This window comes from Excalfactoria chinensis, chromosome 8 (assembly GCF_039878825.1).
Source record: "Excalfactoria chinensis isolate bCotChi1 chromosome 8, bCotChi1.hap2, whole genome shotgun sequence".
Classification (NCBI taxonomy): Eukaryota; Metazoa; Chordata; class Aves; order Galliformes; family Phasianidae; genus Excalfactoria; species Excalfactoria chinensis.
Window position 1 is genome coordinate 26,846,180 of NC_092832.1, and position 18,055 is coordinate 26,864,234.

Below are 18,055 nucleotides of genomic sequence, written 5' to 3' on the forward strand. Positions count from 1 at the left end.
GAGCAGTGTCTTCCTCCTTCCAAAAGTGCCAAGCTGTGAGGTTGGTTCAGCTTCCCCTTGGGCAGTGTGCTTGTCTTGAGCAGTTCAGGATGCTCGCTTGTGCTGGAAGATGCAGTCCTATTGGCATCCTTTGCACCTTCTCATGGTATTCCTTGCCCTGCAGTGAGATGATTCTGCTTGCTGACTGCTGGAATAAAGAGCTTAAACTTTCCTGTTTCTGGGAGGTTAACAGCTTGAATGGGCTTCCAATGGTCTCAGCCAACGATGGGAAGAAGCAGGAGCCTGTATGGGAGAGGAGCAGGACCAGCTCTCTTCCGAAATCAGTGGACAGTTGAACTGAGACCCAGTGACTTCTTTGAATGCACTTCAGTTTTGTTTGTATTTCTGGAAGTTTGGTTGCTTTTGGTCAGAAAATCAGCTTATTAATGTTGTGTGTAAGTTCTTAAATAACCCCCTTTAAATCTGTAATATCTGGCAAGGTTTTTCTCCTGGTTGCTGTACTTTTTTAAGCTGAAGGGTTTTAAACTTCTTTGTGAATCAGAACTCTGGTTTTCCTATGCATCTTGAAACAAGAGCAAAAATGGTGCTTAAGAAATATGGGTTCTAATAACCATTTCTAATAACATTTTTTTTCATGTCCTTAAGCTTTCGATTTTTATTATGCCATGCTATTGCTTTAAAATAATATGGGTAAGTGGGTATAGCCTCCCCTGGGGGAAGCAGCAATAAAGTTAGCGTGATTGCTGATGTGATTCCAAGCTGAGGTGTTCTGGCAGTTGGGACAGAGCTTTTGGGTGATGCTTGGATACAAAATAAGGTCAAAACAGCTTAAAGTGAGGTTTGCTGCCGATTGAAATTGGTGATTCGCATCAGTCCATCCCAGTGAGCAGCACTTCTGTTCCCTCCCATTAGGTGTGTAGATGAGACTGATGCTGTTTGTGTGTCTTCCTTTGGAGCAGTTTTGGCAGGGTAACTCAGAGGTCTCTGAACCCAATGTAGATCTAAGGGTTCCATTCCGGCATCCCTATTGAAGAGAAAACAATAGCATTTAGTGTTCTTCATTTCTAGAACTGGAAAAGTGGTGTTTTTATTCCTGTCATAAGGGAAGAATTTAGTGGATTTTAGCACATGTATGATAGAATACTGCTGCTTGTGGGTTTCCTGCACGAGTTCTTTCTAATGCAGTGTAGGGATTTTAGGTAAATGGTGGAATTGTTGAATAGTTTGGTTTCATTTTGTGCTTTTTCCTGGCCGGTAGCCCCAGTCTGCATTCGGATTTAAATGTTAATCCATTCTTGTCACAAATTGTGCACAGAATTGTTTTCTTGCGGAGCTTGGCCTGTGGTGGTATCTGGTTTCTCTGAAATGCTACTGCAGGATGTGATGGCTCCGTGGGCATCCAGTTTCTCATGGTGAGAAATTTCAGGGTATTGCAACAAGTTGAGGCTGCTGCTGTAGTTCGTAATGGACGTGAGTAATAAATTGTTAGGACCAATAGAAAATGTGTGCTTTAGATAAGATGGGGACGGTGTTCGGAGCAACTGCTGTGCTCATGCTTTGTAATACTCCCTGAGGAGGGAAGATCTCCTGCTGGAGTTGCAGTGTGCCTGATGTCCTGTTGTTCCCTCTGGCTGCAGCTCCCTCCGCCTGCTGTTGTGCTATAGCCTTAAAGCCCCCACCTCACTGCAAGCATAGGGCTTTTGTATGCAAGCTCAGCAGCTGATCCAGCAGCAGCACAGTGGTGGGCCATCAGATGGGACCTGCTTTCACTACCCTCTAAAGCTTGTGCTCTCCATTTGGCTCAGTCATGAAAAATATAGGAAAATCTCACAGAGGTCTGTGGGTGCTCAGGCTGCCAGGCAGCACGGTTAGCCTCCTCTGGGAGATCTTGGGGTGATCAGCGGTGCCCCGGCAGTCTCAAGGTGCACATCTAAGGTGCTGCTTCCTCTTGCTGTGGGCAGCTGTGATAGGAAGGGAAGCACAATGGCATAGCTCTGGAGCCTGCCCGTTAGTACAGATTCACTCCGGTTGCATCTTTGCTTTCCTTCTGCTGTGGTGTGATAACATTTGACAGAAGGGTGAAGCAGATCGCTGGCTGGAGGAAGCTCTGTCGCCTCAGGGAGCATCGTCAGCTGACACCTTTCAGCCTTCTGTGTTTCTCTTCAATCACTGCTTTAAAAACTCGTATTTTTTTGTTAAGTAACAGCTCTCTTTTGTTAGCAGTGCAGCTGAATTATCTTTCTGTTTAAGAAATATCGCTCATGTTTATAATGTTCTGTTTCTCCAGGAAAAACTGTGCGTTTTTTGATGTTTTTTTAATGAGGTGCCAATAAACAGAAACAAACTGGATCCAGTGCTTGGCTGGTCTTGAAGGAAAGGTCATCTTTATTGCCTCTAAATGGAGCCAAGACTCGGAAGGGAGCAGCCAGGTCAGGGGACCTTTGCTAAGGTAGTTCCAGTGCAGGGGTACCTGTATGCAGTCTGAACTGAAACACTGCAATTCATCTTCTGTTCTGGCAATGCAAGAACTTTGTCATTTCACAGCCAAATGAAAAACAAAACAAATTCCTCGTGTGTATAAAGGCTTCCATTTCATGTGCAGAAGGGCTTGGATATCATTATGGTTTTAGCTGTAGAAGTATTTACATGTAAAACCATTAAATGGGGGCAGCAGGGTTGGGTGTTTGTCCTTCTGTTCAGTACATCATTGTTTTATTCCTGAGGTGAAAACAAGACAAACCACTTGTGCATGCACAGGTTCCTTTGATGCACAGATAGAGAAGGGACAGGATGGAGCTGTAAGCCTTCCACTGAGATTTCTGCCCCTTGAGAAAGGGCTGTTCTTTGCCGTTTTAATCTGTCATTTCCTCCAGCCCATCGCTTGGATTAGCTTCCTGGGAGCTCTTCACATGGCTGCCATGTCGGCTGGTAAGACCTCACAGCTTCTGCGTGGGTCTCACAGGCTTTGCAGCTGATGTTGTGAGGTAATTAGAACAGTAAGATGTACCACCAAGTTGCTGTCTAAACCACGAGTATTCAGAACTTCAGTTTTCTGTGCAGTCTCTAAATTGTATTCGTGTAACTGTTAACCTGTGTTCAGAGAATAAACGCCGGTTATGTTAAGAATGGAGTGCCTATTACTCATTTTAGATTAGCAATTTACTTTTAATTAGTCTGCTTAGGGAAATGTAGCTTTAGTGATGTTGAAGGCACATACATGTCTACTGAGTAATTTTGTGTACTCTCCACCAGCTGCTCATGCTTCATTTCTTGTGTTATGTAACAGGGAGCACTGCTATGTTTTAAGGTTTAGTTCCCAGTTGATAGGGAAGTTTCCAGTACCTTAGATGTAGTTAAAGCAATCCACTGTAACCCACAAATTAGCTTCAGTATTTCCCTGTCGTATGGTTGAAAAGACTTGGGTATCTACTTGATAATTTGTCATGTTTATTCCCATCAATGTAAATTTAATTTTAGCTTTTAAGTATTTTAGTTAACGTTTAGAGAGCTCTTAAACATAACTGAGTAAATTTGAATGGAGCATATATTTGCCATTGCCTGGAAGGGACTAGATACTGAGTTTTAAGATGTTTCATTATATACCAATTATTAAGCAGCATGGAAGGTGTTAATTACAACAGCAGTACTGCAGGTAGAAGTGAAAGTGTGTAGAGTCCTTTCAGTTCTCTTCAGGCGCTCCTTCGTAGCAGTAGGAGAAATGTAAAGAGAAGATTCAGTGCATTATTTCAACAGCTTTTGCTTTTGGAGCATCGCGTTCCAGTCCAAGCAACTATGAAGCCATGGAATGAGGCACGAAGAGCTCTGCTAGTGTGCAGAAGTGGAATCCAACCAATGCTGTGACTTCTGAAGTAGTGGGTTTAAAAATAAGCTGTGCAAAACCAAAAATGCAAACACCTTTCTGCACTGAATTAATCTACCGTGGTGTCAGTTCAGTTTTATTTCTGCCACTTAACTTCTATCACAAATCATAGCAACACAGACATCCCAAAGCCCAGCGAATTTTTGTTGTCAGAGTAACAAGCTGTAGATCCACGGGGCATATTTTATCTATGGTACCTCTCTTGGGTTCATTGCTTGCCAATCCAAAGATGTCTGCAAGAGACCGGCCAACTTCACATCCATTTATTATAGCCATACACTGACAAATGTATTTGATGTGATTTTTTTGGCTCAGTTGTTTCTGCAAGTGTTATTCACCCTCTGAAAGCACCTAGTCCACATCTTTGCTCAGATTCCTAAAAATACACATGCAATAAAAAACAGGGACAGATTCTTGTAGTGCCACTCAAGCTTGATGTTTTGTTTAACATCTTGTCTTTTACCTTTACCGTGCGGTATGTTTTCTTCATATCTCAGAATTAGTGTTACCTTCAAGTGGCTCAGCTGGAGCATGAACAAATGTGCTTAGCTATGCTGTGACCATGCAGCAGGACTCGCCATGAATATTTCTTCATTCATTGAACCCACGGTACGTTTGCTGTTACCCTTTTTGGAGGCTCTAAGCATAGAATAGTCTGTGCGTCACCCATATATTGTCAGAATCCCATCGTTTTTCTCTACTGGCCTGTTATCTTTTTTAAAGTAGCAGTTCTTTGTTTCTGTGAGTGCCCTTGAGGCAAAAAAGTGCTTTGTGCTTCTCTCTAAATTGCTGCAACAGAAACAGAAAAGCCACCGAAGCATACAGTGCTATCCTTTTTACACAGGAATTGCTGCTATGTTGACATATCGTAGTTTAGGACTTGGGATGCAATGATACCAATGCAGCTGTATGATCTTTAACTACTGCCAGGAAATTTTCATAAGCAAATGCCCTCAAAGCCATCTGTTGTGCCCTGGCTGCAGTCACGATTGCTTGGAGGCAAGGAAATAAGGGCTGAGCAGTCAAGAATTGCAGTCGTAGTCTTGGAACAGCTCTTTAATCAGAGGATGCTCTTTCACCTTAGGTTAGCGATAACAGATGGAAAGGGGCACTCATGGTCTCCTGCCGCCCACCCTTCTCCTCCTGGAGCTTAGCTTCCAGCTTTCCAGCATGTCCACAATTGCAGAGGCCCACAGTGAGAATTTGGCTTGCAAATAGGTTGGAAAACCAGCACTATTTTTCTCTGAGATTGGTTTGCTGAAGCAGCACGTGCTGCAGCTTTCTGATTGCTGGACCTGATGACACAAGTGGCAGAGGCACATGGAGTGGTGGGAAGAGGTCAGACTACTACTTTTGGCAGCAGCTGGCCAATAATATAAAAGAGATGTAACATGAAACTGCATCTAGCTGGAAATAGAAGGCAGGAAATGATAGACAGTGCATCGCTCACAGCAGAATGTATGAAATGCAGAGATGATAATCCACAAACTGGGACATACTGAGTAAATCTGGTAGGCAAAGCTTAGCAGAAAGGAATAGAGACCCAGAGGCTGTTCTCCTAAAATTCACCTATGAAGTTTATAGCAGAAATGAACTAGAACCTTCCCAGGGATGTGTCCATCTTGCAAGGTAGCCTGAAGTGAATGTGATGTTCGTTAATGATGTTCATTAGACTTTAGCAGGTTTTCTATTTTGATGTTCATATTTTCAAACTAGGGTTGCACTGGATATATGTTTTGGAGTTGCTGAAAAGGCATGGGGTTTTTCTGAGCTCCAGAGGCATTGCAGTGTTTGAGCAATGCTTTGGGAGCTGTGCAGGAGGTGATTGCATTGGAGGTATTTCAGCCTGCTGGGAAGGGCTGGTGGCTTTCCTGAGCTACCACCATGCTATTTCAGAAAGTGGAACTTTGAAAGCTGGCTTGGCTTCTATTAGATGCCTTTTTGTCTTGCTGTGGTTTCACATCCACTCTCATCACAAAAGGATTTCATTACAGTAAGGCCCATTGCAATACATATTGGAGCATTTTTAGCTGCAGGGCTGTGAAGGCAGGCAGGCGCTGCTGGAGACAGGCGAGGCAAAGGCAGATCTGCAAGAGCTGGATGCCCAGGGCTGTACTTGGACAGGGTATGTGCATCTCCAGGATGCAGGCCGCACAGCCTCTTGGGCAATGTGTGCCCACGTGTCATCACACTTGAAAGATAGGGAAAAGATCTTTTTACTGTATTTCAACTTGTGCCCATTGACACTTGTCCTGCCATTGGGTGCTGCTGGGATGAGGCTGTTTTTGACTTCTGCATGTCCACCTGTCATGTGTCTGTGCACATGGGTAGGATTCCCCTGAGCTCTCTCTTCTCATGATTGAGTCTACTTCTTATATATACATACATAGAGGTATATAAAATGTACATACAAGTCATGTAAATATGTACGCACCTGCACTCGTAGGTATATCATGCAGGTCCTTTGGGATGGTGGCAAGTTCTAAAAGCCAAAAGCCTAGTAGTGTAGCTGGGGCTCTTGCCCTTCAGGGCAGTGCTTGAGCCACTTCACCATACTGTGGTCTGTTTGCTTGGACTTCTGCCATCCCAAACTCACAGTTAGTGAGTGCTGTACTTCCTTGGGAGCCCTGCTCTGCTGCTAGCCCCCTACAAGTACCCACACCCTTTCCCAGCTGAGAGCCCTATGGAGAGCTGATCAGCAGCCAGCTGTGGGGGAAAGCAGAGCATGATTTCTCCTTAGCCAAAGGCAAGTACTAGGTAAGAAGGATACTGGCCATTAATAAATACGGCTTGAATGTTGAACACAGGTTTTATTTTGTCTTCAGGATTGTTAGCTTGTGTAAGAGACTTCTACTGTAAGAATGACTCATGCTAATAGCCAGGCAGAAAGAACGGTTTTCAGATGCCATTTGCAGAATTTATTATTTACTAAGTAACATGGTTTATCCCTTCGAGTAGTTTCTGTAAGGGCTTTCTAGAAGGCTAAATCCAACTCTCTGCTCTGCGAGGGGCACTTCTGGAATAATGTTTCTTCATAAGTCACAAGATAGGCTTTTTCCTTTCTTATATTTCCAGGTCACTTCTGCTTTCCTGCTTTCCTGCCCTTGTCTCAGGGCAGCTTAGGGTTCAGGTGGTTGGTTTTGGGGCAGCACTTTGTGTTGTTCTGCCATCCTCCAGGCGTGCATCTTACCAGAGAGGCAGCATGCAGCACATACCAGAGAGGAGCTGGTCATTGTGGGCTGCTTTTGGTACCCAGTGGCAGCTCAGCCTATGTCACGTCATGCACTGGATATTTTTCTAAGATAATCTTGTTGCACTTTTAGCAGGGCTGAAGTCCAGATACAGAATTAGGTATATGTATAAGTATGTACCATGAATGCACAAATCAAAGTATTCCACATTATTTCTTGGCCAAATGCAGGCAGTTTTCCCTGAAGACAGCATTGTGCATTATGTAAGATAATAACAACGTCCTTGATCCCAAGCAGAATTTCAGTTTTCAAAAGGCAGTGGAGAAGGCGGTACTGTGGCTTGCTGGAATCAGAAGTCAGTCTTTCTGGCTTTGCAAAACCTCTCCAGTCGGTGTGTTCCTGAGCCACTTGCTTGCATTTTCAAACCAAACGAGGTTTGCACGTCTGACATGCAAATCTGAGCTCGGGAGGGTAAGAATTGGCAAAGGTATAAGCAGGAGACAGCAGGATTTTGTGGCAGAGTGATGTTTGTTCTGGTGATAAATGTAGGGAGCCTAAGGATGGCTGTACACGAAGGTTGTTGTGAAAGTGTTTTTCGGTGTTTCAGAACTTGTGCTTGTTTTGTAGTCCATGATTTGCATCAGTTTGGTACAGTCATAGTTGGGAGGAAAGGCAGGCTTGCAGTGCAATTGCTGCTGTTTTTTCCTCCCAGTTGTGTTAGAGATTAAATTGCTTTTTTTCTGTTTGTACTACGAGGAATTTGCAGTGTGGCTTGTGCTTACCTTTTCAAAGTGTGCATTTAGTTGCAATGGAAAGAAGAGTCTTGTGTTCCCTAATGTGCAGTTTCAAACATGAAAAACCATTGATTGTTTACCTTTTCAAAAGTGAAAGGTAATTTGTTATAAATCGTGTTTCCACTGGCACTGTAATCTGTTGTATGCAGGGCTGGGCTGTGGAAAAGGGGGTTGAGTAGACGGGGACAGATCAGAGTGGGGCTGCTCAAATCTCACCTTGTAACTTAAGTTCTTACATATTCATTATAGAAAAAATAATTTCCTGTGTTTTCTTTTTTTTTTTTTTTTTTAGCCTTCTCTCGAGTCTTCAAGTCCAGGTAAGAATTTCCTCAGTGTCCTTCTGACATTTCCTAGACTTGTGGGGGAAGAGGCTATACTTCAAAATTCTCCCTTGGGGTCTTTTCCAGTTGTAACCTAAGGCTGTGGTCTGATGAGTTCAGAGTAAGCATGGAGTCAAAGGCCCTGTGTGCTCTCAGTCATCAGATAACACCATTGCTGTATGGTTTTATACACAAAGCAGCAAGAAATGCAGTATTTTTTTCCCACTAGGGTTGCAAAAAACGAGGAGTTTCGTGCCTTCTGCTTTTAAAACTGGTTATTTTCTGATATTTTGGTGTCCCAGAGTTCCTGGTATTTGGTAATCAGCTGAAACATAAACTACGAATCTCTGTTTTTTTATAGCTTGGTACTACTCTTGTTAGTGATATTTATTTCAGAGGATCTGGGCATCCTTCTGGTGGAAAAGCTTTCCAGTAATGATTTTAGCTGGACTGCTGTTGTCTCTGGAGCTCTTTCTTCTTTTGGAGAAGCCACTGATCACTTGCACACCTCCAAGTACAAAGCAGAGCTAGCCCTAGCCCTCCCTCTTGTGCCCATAGCGGTGGTACCATTTTTGAGCTTTGCAAAATGGAATATAAGTTCATGGAGACAATGGAAAAATGTGAGCAGGGCTAGAATGAGAGCTCAGGTATTGCTGAATTACACTGAATGCTGCATCTGCCAAACCATTCATTCATTCATTTTTCATTGTCACAAAACGTAACCGTGTTGTTCTGCACAGAACTGAAAAGAAAAACACATGGGGAAAAGTATCTAAGAGTTTGGCATTAGAAATAGGAACCATATAATTGTGAAGCTTATTTTAGGTTTACAATTTGGAAGAGTCGTCAGATTGTCTTTGTAGCTGTAAACAGGAAAGCTTGCAAGGTACCAAGGAAACAACTGTCCTGCATTTATATTTGGAGTGTGACAGCTCCCAGTAGAACTCCCGGTGCAAAGAGATTTATGATTATGTAGGAAATAAATCTTCAAACCCAGAACATTTTACAGATGTTTATGTAGGGACCCGACGTGCAGAACTGCCGCAGGGCAGGAGGTGGCTGCTCAGTGCTCTGCGCAGTCTTTCTTCCACGAGCACCCAAAGGATGGCTCCCACTGCCCTCTGAGCAGTGCTGCTGGCTTTCCCCAGATAAATGGGTGAGGGATTTTGAAGCTATTTTCATTTCTCAACTGAATTTGAGTATCCAAGCGTCACCAAAATAAAAATATATTAAAAAAAAACCACAAAACTAAACTCTAACTAAAAAAAATTAATTATTTAAAATGTTTCCCATCAGGAGGTTCAGCAACATCTGATGACCATGAATTTGATCCATCAGCTGATATGCTGGTGCATGACTTTGATGATGAACGGACATTAGAAGAGGAGGAAATGATGGAAGGAGAAAGAAACTTCAATTCTGAAATAGAGGATCTTAACAGGGTAGGTAGCATTAAGTAGTCATAAAACATAACCACAGCCCACAGTCTTAAACAAAACACGTGCAGGGTTTTTTTTCCCTCATATTTGGGATTAAAACAAAACAAACTGCCCCTAAAACACTAATATTCAAATAACATAGAGGGGGAAAAGGGGCTGAGCTAAATACGCAGTTCCCAAAAGTTGGGAAAAGGGATCTGCTACATAAATATCAATAATGCATAATGCTGGGCTTGCTTAGTTTCTTTTTGCATAAATGTGCTGGGATGTGGTTTGCCTTTTAGAGCTAATAGGAGGCAAAGTGCGCTCCGCCTAAACTTGTGTCTTCCAGTCGTGCTGTTTGCTCGAACGTTTGCACTTGATAAGTGCATGTAGATTTTGATTTTAAAAGATCTGGTAATTTCACATTCCTTTTACCCTTCTATACAAACCTCCAATCATCTACTCCTACAGTGGGGAAGATAGGAGTACCTTCTGTTTTTAAGGTGGAGAAAACAGAGATGTAAATAAACTGATTTGCTCAATGCAAAAAGTTGTCAGCAGAGCTCAGCTTGGAACTCCCGCATACTGATAGCAGTGATAAACTCATTGTAAAATATGTGTCTTAAGAAATAATTGCGTGTGAGATTTACTTGGCGTTTTGAGGTTATGCTGTCACTTATGTACTGCTTTAAATTACTTCTCAGCCAAGAATCATGTTCTTAAACTGCAAACCAGGTTCATTATCAATGCAAAGTAATGTAGATACTGTCTGTGACCTCCCTGGCTGAAAAGGCTTCTGGAATAGATCATTAATGGTTTTTAAATGCCTGCTTGATGTACAAATCCTGTTTAGCATAAGTGATCTTACCAGTATGGCATTAAATTAATAGAGTATGTTTAATCTGCGTTTTGGAGGTAAATGATGATTTCTTTCTGGTGATTCCACATTTGATATTAAACAGTAAGCATAAAGATAAATAAATTGCACATGAATTAAATATTTAGACTGAGTGAGAAGTGGAGCTCCACGAGTATCATATTCTTTTGAAGTTCAAAATGTGTGTTCTTCCTCATAATTTGTGAGGAGCCAACATCTGGCTGTGTAATCCTACCACCACAGCACACTGCTTTGTTTGTAAGTGTGCGTCAGCAATCAGAGCATTCCCTCATGTCCTGCCTGTGGGTACTGCAGGCTTTTGGATGCTGCACGTGTCTGTGACAGGACAGTGACTGGCGTTGTAACTGAGCCTCCTGTGCTGCTCTTCTCTGGAGGACATCTTCCCAGGCTGGCACAGGAATGTCAGTCCTTTGTGGTTTTGTTGTAGGTAGAGCTCTTACTGCCTTTCAGATGCTTTCATTACAGCAGGATTACGCTGGGTTTCTGCTTGTGGGATGGGCAGGCTACACATCAAGGCTTGTTTCTCTCTCCTTTCTTGTCCTCTTTTCATTCTTCATTCATGCCTTTTCTTAGATGCGGATGATAGACAGCCTAAATCTCAACAGTACTGGCAAGACAAGTGCTATCCTGTCTTTTCCCCAGAAACTTACATGTATTACTTCAGATTTCCCCAGGCTGTGAATGTGCCAGATTTCCTTGCTCAGCTCCTTCAGAGATGAGATGGCAGTCCAGTTGTACAGAAGCGCCTCACTGGTTAAACTCCTGAGTCCCAGAAACTGCACATTCCTCTGAGAATCATTTCTACTGATTGTTGGAAGCTCCGTAATCCTGCTTTGTCCCTAGGAACAGCCATAGCAGATCTGACCAGAGTCCTGCTTGCACTGTCCTGGCAACAGTGGAACAGTGCACAGCCAGGCCCCAGCATGCTGCAGAGAGGTGCTTTCCTACTTCCCCTCTGGCTCGCACTTCTCAGGAGGGCTCCTGGGTTTCCTTAGTGTTGTATAGCAGCATCCTGGTCTCTTTCAGCAAGATACCCATATGTGGAGGCACGCAGTGTTTCTCCCAAATACTCTTCCAGCCTCTGGCAGGGTACAGCTCAGGCACGTAGGGAACAGATGCTGTCTCCCTGCTTTGGTTTTTTTTTCCCTTTCCATGGATTTGTCCATTTGATTTTTAACCTCTGTAAACTCAGTGTCCGTGAGGCATGTGGCAGGGTTGCACGGTTCATTTGGTGCAAGATATATGTTTGGTTTTTATCAGGTGTGTTTTGTGTTTGTTTCAGTGGTTGCCCCTGAGCTCTTCATTTAGAAGAACGTAGTTGTTTCTGTTACTCTTCTCTGTGCCCCTCCTCATGATGCAGATCTCTGTCTCCTCCTCACTTACCTCTACTCCAGATGTATGATTTATAACGCATTTCTTGTTACTAAACATCTTCCACATGAGAAATTTTGGTGCCATTGATCATCCATGTTACTTTTTTTTAACTTCTGTTTCTGCAGTGTCCCGAAACTACACAGAACTCACAGCTGTGGTACCAAAAGTGTTGAATCTTTGAGAGCTGCTGGCACTCAGAGCTTTTTGAACTGTCAAGGACTATTTCAAGGCTCTACCTAGGAAAAAGGTTCCAAATACAGCATGACTTTCCTCTAACAGAAGGGTGATAAGGAGCACCTCATGAAAGTTTTGCTCTCAAAAATGCACTGGAGGACATTAGTTTGGGTTTCTCTGACAGCTGTACTGTAAGGTTTTGATTATGATCACAGTCCTGTCATGTTGTCCACATGTGTAAAACAGGAATTCCCCACTTCTGAGAGTTCACTGCATTAAATACAAGAAATTAAGAGGGAGAATGAGGAGATGAGGTGCCACATGCTTGTATAGTTGAACTGAAGACTGGGCCTGTAAGTGGCTGAAAGGCTTAGTGGTTTAAGGTAACACAAAATACATAGACAAGGAGTGCAGGTAACCCCTGTGTTACTGCTGTTTTTACATGGCAGTACTAACCACGCTTGCCTTTTGTAAAAGGAACTGATGTGTCGATAAATTAAGCCCTTAGGAGAGGAGTTCAGTGGCAGGAGTGTGAGGCCAGCAGATAACTAAAAATCTGATCATCAGCCAGGGCTTGCATTACATCCTGAGAAGCGGCGTTTGGAGCAGCCGTACGCACCTCTGAATGATGAACAAGGGATTTGATCTCATGAGAAAGGTGATTTTAAAATGCTCTTAGAAAATCCTCCAGGGATGCCATACCCTGCCCTAAGGGCAGGATCCCGAGGCACTGACAGTATTGAAGTAACTAATTTGCGGACCTGGCAATTAATATTTTGTGTTAATAAAATGGATGCAATCAATAACAGTTTGGGAGCCACTAAACTTGAGGCCTGTCTGTATCTTCTGAAGAGTCTCTTCAGAACAGGCCAAAATTCTACATGTAAAGATTTGTAAATGAACTGATTTTTTAAAATCAGTAGGTTTGCTTCCCAGGTATGTTTGCTTTTGTAGACAGCAGCATTAAATACTTTTTGGTTTTAGATGAGGAAATATGTATGTATCTGTGAGTGGTGCTGTCTTTGCCTGGATGCCACCTGACCCTGAAGATAACGTCATCCATTACCCCCATCCAACCCCTCAATTTCAATTTGTATTTCTCCTTTGGGGAGAGATACAGAGATGGTGAGGTGCATTTTTTGGTGTTGTTTTGTGTAATCCAGGGTTGTAGGACTGTGTGGCACTGTCCCCACGGTGTGATTCCCCAAACAAAGGTTGAACTCTGCGTTCAAGCCCTGCACTGCAAGTTCTGCTGACTCACATTTTCTCTGTTTTGTTTTTAATAAATAAGCACAAAATACTGCACATTTTTTTAGCAGTTTTTTGGCAGCCAATGGAATATTTATATTAATTTATACTCCAGTTTGCTCTGTATGTGTACTGAAAAATTTGTGATGTGTAGACCACAGGTCATACTTGACTGCCAGAATGGTCCATTCAGATAATCTTGGAGGTTTTCAAGGCCATGTTGGATGGGGCCCTGGGCAGCCTGATCTAGTAGCAGATCTGGAGGTTGGTGGCAGGGCATTGGAACTCGATGACCCTTGGGGTCCCTTCCAACCCAAGGCATTCTGTGAATCTCTGCCACGCTCTGTCTCAAGGTCATCTTAGAGCTGGGCACAGAGCGGGCTGCAGGCTGCATGTTTGCCAGAGCACACAGCGCATGCAGGCATCCTGTTGCGTGTCTTGTGAGGCATCAGACTCCTCCTAGGAGCCAGTGGCAATCTTCTGCTGAAATGGGTGACACCCATATTTTGGTCCCATGATAAATGTGTGCCTTGTCATTTCATAGGCATGGATTCATCCCAGGATCATAGCTGGATAACCAGATGTAACAGCCAATGTGACAGTGCTGTACACAAATAGTAGGCAAACACCAAGAAGGGCAATGGGACGTACAACTCCCTGGTGCCTTTTAATGGGGCATACAGCCCCCTGGTGCCATTTTAATGAACTTTGTGGCCCCGCTAAGAGTCTGTGATGCAAGAGTTCCACTGTAAGTTTATTAAGGATTAGGAGATAAAATAAAGGCCACACGTTTTTTCTAGGAGCCAAAACTTCTGAATGTCTGTTCATTTTAGAGAAGCTATTCTTAGTATACCTGGTCATCAGTTATCTGTTTTTGTTGCGTTATGTTTAAAAAGCTCAAATTTAAGCTGTAGAGCAGATGTGGAACGCAAAGTATTATGGTTAAATCTCTGACTTTGTTTGGATGTTTGTCAGGAAAGCGATATGCCAATCCAGGAGCTGCTTAGCCTTTATGGCTATGATGGCACCATTCCTCTCCAAGAAGAAGATGATGATGAAGATGAGGATGAGGAAGAGGAGGAGGGAGAAGATGATGATGATGTTGATAACGATGACAACAGTGGCTGCAGTGGTGAAAACAAAGTAAGTGTTCACGCCAGTTTACAACTGATTTTCATACAGCTGTTCTGTAGTAGACAAGCATTCAAAGTGCCAGATCACAGCGGAAGTAAGTCATCATACAGCTGATTGCAGATGCTCTGTGTACTGAAGTCTAACTGTTATTTTTAATTACCCTTCTATATTTCTCTTAATTGCTCTGCATTTAATCTGTATCATGCCAGACTCCTGCTGAGGCAAATTAGAGTGCGTGTATACATACAGCATCACGTCAGAAGGGACTGTGTTGTCCTTCAGAAATACTGTCTGGTTTAAAAACTGGAATTTTAAATGCCCGAAAGTCCCTTTGTAGATGTGGCTGAATGTTTGTTTCGAGATGAAAGCTCATCTACTGAAACTGAGCAGTGCAGTGTGGAGTTGCAGTAACCTCCAATGCTCACTGATGCATCTTTTAATTCAAGTCTTCTAGCTTCAGCTTTTTAAATTATATTTTTTTTCAGCCCGGCAGTAATTATCCTGCTTGCATTTAAATTGTTAATTAAATCTAATGCTTCAAATACCTTCACAGAATGTAAAGTTTTGAACTTAGAGTCTTTAGAATCCTGTCCTGTGTGCTCTTAAAACAAATTATCTGATTATAGAAGGGTCTTTTCTACTTACATCTGTCATGTGTATTTGTAATAATCCCATCTTGTCACGGGCACAGCTATAGCTTCTCTGTTACTGGCGCTGCTCAGAGTTGCTTCCTGAATACCATTAAAATACGGAAACCTTTGTACTGTCAGTAACAAAAAAAACCACAGGCATTAATGGAAGTTGAATTACCTAATCTGGATTTAAAATGAATACATTTTCTTCTTTGATATCTTACCCATTTCAGAATGTCTGGAATGAGACAGAAAGGTGAGGAATGACATGCTCGATTCCAAAAGTGCTGTAAAAGACTGCTGTTTGTACAGGCTGAATAGTTCAAACAGAAGAAAATTAGATAGTTGTATTGCATTAGGAGGACTTCAAGAAGCTAGAAATGGGGAGAAACTTTATACCAGGAATATGCAAAGTAAGACACAAAGGCATTTTGATTTCATTGTGCACAGCAGTGTTCCCAAAGTCCCACTTCCTTCTTATGCCTTTGCTTCTTAATTACTTCCTGACAAAACTGCCATCTTCTATGCTCTCCCAGCCTCCTCTGTAGCTCTCCAGTTTTGTTACCAGTTGGTTTAAGGTACCACCCATCTTTTCTCTAAAGTGTGTGACTTCCCTGTGTCTGTCATTGCTAAGATGCCAGCAGTGAGAGGAGTGATGTCTGTCCCCCTGCAGGGGGACACTCTGCAGAATGCTGCAGAAGAGAACACATTGGTGCAGCAGTGAGCTGGGTAGGGTAAGCAGAGCCCAGCCAACAGCCCGGCCTGATTGCAGCCCTGTGCCTGCATTTGGACAGCCAGTCTATTGAGTTGCTCTGCCCCAACTTGGGTAGGGTTGGAACAAAGGTGGTAAGGAGGGTTGGGCACAAAGAGAGCTGGCCAGCCTGTCAGGGTGTTGTGCCTTGGGCTGCAAGAATGAGTGCTGTAGAATTACTCGCATGCTTTTAGCAGAGAGGCAGTAAAATACATCTGTGGGGGTGGAATCGTTTTATAAATCATTCAGGCTTTCTCTGTGAGTGCACATCTTTCTACAGCTTATTTAGCTGTACTGCACTTAGCTGTTTTCTATTTTTAAGCTGCTTTAAGCTGCACATGTGATTACATTGTGATGCAGTTAAAGGTACACGTAAACATGTGTGGTGCCCTATGCTTGTGTCAGAGCTAGCAAGTAGGAGTGCTTACAACAGTCACAAAACCCAGACACAATCCAGACAATACACACCACAGAAATCCAATGCATTTTCTAACCATTATCACCTTAATTTTCACTAATTATAATAATTGCCATTGTTGTTGTGACTTCTTTTCTAATAAAGAAACTGGTTCTTGTTTTTGACCTTTTGGCAGCTCAATGTACAAACACACAGCGTGTCGAGCTGACTGATTCCTGTTGGGTAGAACCATACTGTTGACATTTTGTGGAACGTACAGTTTCTATTTGATTGAGAAAAGTATCTTTGTATTGCTCTTTATACTGACAGATCGCAAGGAAGGGCTTTGAAGACTGAAGTAAAACATAAAGTGAAATGAAATGAAAACTGCAAGGTTTTGCTTGACTCGTTTTAAAGCTATTGCTGGTATTCAGCTGTGCTTCGTGTTTCTGATCTGTGTGTTAGAATCTGAGTGCTAAATCTGATCTGCTTAAAGTTGTGGTCAATGAAGAACATGATATGCTTACGTGTTTGTTATGGCTTGGTGTGGACAGACCACACCCAGTACAACAGCCACTTAAGTCAGATAGATAACGGGCATTTGGTTTGATATGTTGACCATTTTGGAAAACATATTGCCCAAATGGTGTTTCTGATCTCTCCTCATTGCTCCTTTATATTTCAGGAGGAAACCATAAAGGATTCATCAGGTCAGGAAGATGAGACACAGTCATCTAATGACGACCCAGCACCATCAGTTGCTTCTCAGGATCCACAGGAGTTGATTCGCCCTCGTCGATGTAAATATTTCGATACAAGTATGTACAGCTTAGCACTAAGCACAGCTGCCTCAAATGATCGGCCTTTGCTTACAGACAGCTTTGTTAGTTAACTAGTATTCTGTTTCTGAAGTGTGCATCCAGATACCTGTGGACGCGTGTTTGTTCTCTGAGCTCTGGTTTTGATTACCATTACACACAGTGGGCAACCAGAAATTCCTGCTGTTAGCCAAACACTACAGCTTCTTCCCAGAGGAGGCGTTCTCTGTAAGAGCAGATACTCTCTTCTTAAAGGATTAATTTGTGGAAAAATGTTTTGAAACAACACCTCAAACAGCATATCAACTTTTGTTCCATGACACCCACATACTGGCTTATGCAGGTGTGCCCTTCAGGAAGAGATCCTTGCATGCAGAGTCCAGGTGCAGGAAATGGCTTTGGAGACTGATTTATACAGTGAGGAATGTGATCTAACAAATACTTCTCTGTGGAATCCATAGTCTGTGTGCTGCTATGCTGTGTGATGGCAGCATTCAGCAGGGGATCAGCAGCACCTGCCTGTTCTGTGTGGTATTACCTTCATGTTGGAGCTCTGGCTGCCCGCTCTCACTCAGGACTGCATTATTTTAAGGAACCTCAGCATGTAGCTGTGCAGAGGGTTGCAAATATCTTAAATGAGCTCTTATTTTTAGACTTTAGGATAACACACACGTATTGCACTAGCTTTGGAGTTTTTACAGCTTTCAGCTGTGTATAAAATATAACTCAATGTGTAAATCATTTTAGTGCTGATGCTCCCACTTGCTATACATGAATCGGGGTGTGGTTGCTTTTTGTTGCGTTGTGAATGGCACCTACCCCTTATCATAGGGCCTAAAATTGTTGTCAGCCCTTATCCTAAGAAATCTGTTTGAAGCACTACTGTACTCTGAGCAGTACATCCAAGCCTACTAAATCCCAGTGAGGCTCACAGAAGCACACTTGTGAATTTCTTGTGTGTTGTGCTATACTTTACCTTAAATTCAGTGGCAGCTGCTGTAAGGGAGAGAGAGTGGCAGCAAC

The 18,055-nt window shown here is 42.8% G+C and overlaps 1 protein-coding gene across 3 annotated transcripts in view; it reads left to right on the plus strand.

Annotated features, from left to right (window-relative positions):
* The window catches only part of MIER1 (MIER1 transcriptional regulator), a 31,325-nt gene that overhangs the window by 3,934 nt on the left and 9,336 nt on the right, over window positions 1-18,055 (plus strand). For all 3 annotated transcript variants that reach the window (XM_072343269.1, XM_072343270.1, XM_072343268.1), the window contains 4 exons: window positions 8,158-8,182; window positions 9,482-9,627; window positions 14,276-14,443; window positions 16,900-17,032. In XM_072343269.1, coding sequence (XP_072199370.1) covers window positions 9,529-9,627; window positions 14,276-14,443; window positions 16,900-17,032 — 400 coding nt within the window. In that variant the 5' untranslated portion in view covers window positions 8,158-8,182; window positions 9,482-9,528. The remainder of the gene's footprint in view (window positions 1-8,157; window positions 8,183-9,481; window positions 9,628-14,275; window positions 14,444-16,899; window positions 17,033-18,055) is intronic.